Source organism: Narcine bancroftii, chromosome 2, assembly GCF_036971445.1.
Source record: "Narcine bancroftii isolate sNarBan1 chromosome 2, sNarBan1.hap1, whole genome shotgun sequence".
NCBI classification, from domain to species: Eukaryota; Metazoa; Chordata; class Chondrichthyes; order Torpediniformes; family Narcinidae; genus Narcine; species Narcine bancroftii.
The window spans coordinates 208,202,531-208,204,595 of record NC_091470.1 but is presented as its reverse complement, the minus strand read 5'-3'; the positions used below and the strand labels follow the sequence as shown (position 1 = coordinate 208,204,595).

At 42.9% G+C, this 2,065-nt stretch overlaps 1 protein-coding gene across 1 annotated transcript; it reads right to left on the bottom strand.

The window, feature by feature from the left end:
• Positions 1-637: 637 nt before the first annotated feature.
• Positions 638-1,531, bottom strand: LOC138753083 (compound eye opsin BCRH2-like). The gene has a single exon (XM_069915674.1). It carries the CDS (start codon positions 1,529-1,531, stop codon positions 638-640), a length of 894 nt encoding a protein of 297 aa, XP_069771775.1.
• Positions 1,532-2,065: the final 534 nt, after the last annotated feature.

Here is a 2,065-nt window from a genome sequence, read left to right as displayed (position 1 = left end):
GTCTGAGACTATTCATTTCTAGAAAATCGATTTCAATGCCTCTAAAATCTCCAAGGTCACCTCCTTCAGAACCTCTGCGTGTACCTCATCCAGTATCGAAACGTATACTTTTAAACCATTCACCTTACAAAGGACTATCTCTCTTGTAATTCTGACTGCACCTAATTCTATTCCTAGACCTTTGAATATCAGGTATATTGCTAATGTCCACCATAGTTAGGTTTGTGTCGCTTTATACCCAAGATGAGGAAGATAATGATTAAGCCGCAGAGGGAGAATCTACAATGTGCAAGTCGAATTCACGTTTCCCCGTTAGGCTCTGCGCCTGTGAGCGGATTGACAGAACGGTAAAAATGTATGGGTTCATTAGAGTCCAGTTGTTGTTGGTTAATAGAAGGGTGTACTTCCTCGCAGAGCGTTTGCAGCTCCGGCACACAGTGCCAGTGTGATCCCCAGCACTATGAAATACGCCAGTCTCTGTGGTATTGCAGATATCACGTTACGAAATGTACTTTCTGCAAAAGACAACTCAGCCTTATCCTCTTAGCATATTCACCAACATTTGGGTTGTGGAAGAACAAAGCGGATTTAAATGAGAGACGATTATATGTGCTGGAAATGAACTCCAAATTTCCTTTTAATACATTGTCCACTTAAGAGAAGTGATAGGGTATTTCACCCCATTTTTGATCTCTTCTCTGAACTTCCTCTGCGTCACGGCATAAACGAAAGTGTTTGTGCAGCAGCTCAACAGCTGCAACATGAATCCAAGTTCTTTCACAATAGGGGACATTTCTTCATCGCTTGTTGTCTCCAGTAGAATAATTCGACTGTGCATCGAGGACACCACGAACAGAGACCACAGGACAAGGAAGTTCCCCGAGATCAGAAAAAGTAAAACTATGGACTGTTTCCGACTCTTCGCTTCTGGGTCATTCTGCCTCTCCCTCGTGACCTGGTGTCGAAGTCTTTTTCGAGTTCTGATCGTGACCAGAATATGTCGGACAGTGAGCGCATTGAAAACCAGAATGAGAATGAACGGAATACACGGGGTGAGGACGTAATGGAGAAATTCAATGGCAGCCCAAACTGGCGAAAATAGAGCAGAATACTTCATAACGCACAACCAGGGCACCCGCATAAATATATACCTGCCTGTAAACTGAAAATACCAAAGAGTATTCTTTGCACAGAACAAAGCGGTCAGTGCCCCGATCACCAATGCTGCGGTTCTCTCCGTGCAGTGTTTAGTTTTTAGTTTCTGGCAACAAATGACCACAAATCGGTCGAACGTGAAAGCGACAGTGAACCAGACAGAGCAGTCTGTGGTCGCGTAGAGGAGGACTGCGTGGATGTTGCACATTCCAATGTCACGAAAGCCTTCAAACGTTTTATAGAAAACTATAGGAATATGTTTCAAAATCAGATCAAGAATAATGACCATCAGATCCGCCGATGCCATGGCCACTAGGTAACGCGTGATACACTTGCTGAGGTTACACTTTCCCCGATAAAGGATCACAAGAGTCATCAGGTTAACTGTGGGCGAGAAAAGCAGAGAAAACATGATGAATTAAGAATGGGGCACAGGAGTCGCTGCACAATATTGTAGCAGCTTGAAGAACCCATCCAGCAGGCTCGCCCGATATATTACTCTGCTTCAGTGGAAATAGTAGAGAAAGCTACGAAGGATGCAACATTGAAGCATGTCCTTCGGCATCCAAAACCAATTGACCATGAGACCATTAAACAATCTTATCATATTTTAAAAACGATTTATTCCTCTACATTCAAAGCAATCCTTTTGACATTTTAAGTACATGAGGTAATTTACATTACTTTTTTGCATATTTAAACGGCAGATACCTTGGATACGAGAGGTTAAGAATGCACCCAATTTTTTTTTGTAGTTTTAGCACGGATAAATAGAAGCGTCCAGATCGACAGATCGGAAGGCTGGTATTGCACTTATTTCACGGGAGTGGTGCAGCATGGACAGGCAGAATGTGTGCTATATCTGATTCATATCCAGGTCACATCGAGTGACATTCTGCTTGATTATAAA

Bases quoted from the DNA above. Each gene is read 5' to 3' on its own strand.
- LOC138753083 (XM_069915674.1), bottom strand. From the start codon at position 1,531: ATGACTCTTGTGATCCTTTATCGGGGAAAGTGTAACCTCAGCAAGTGT.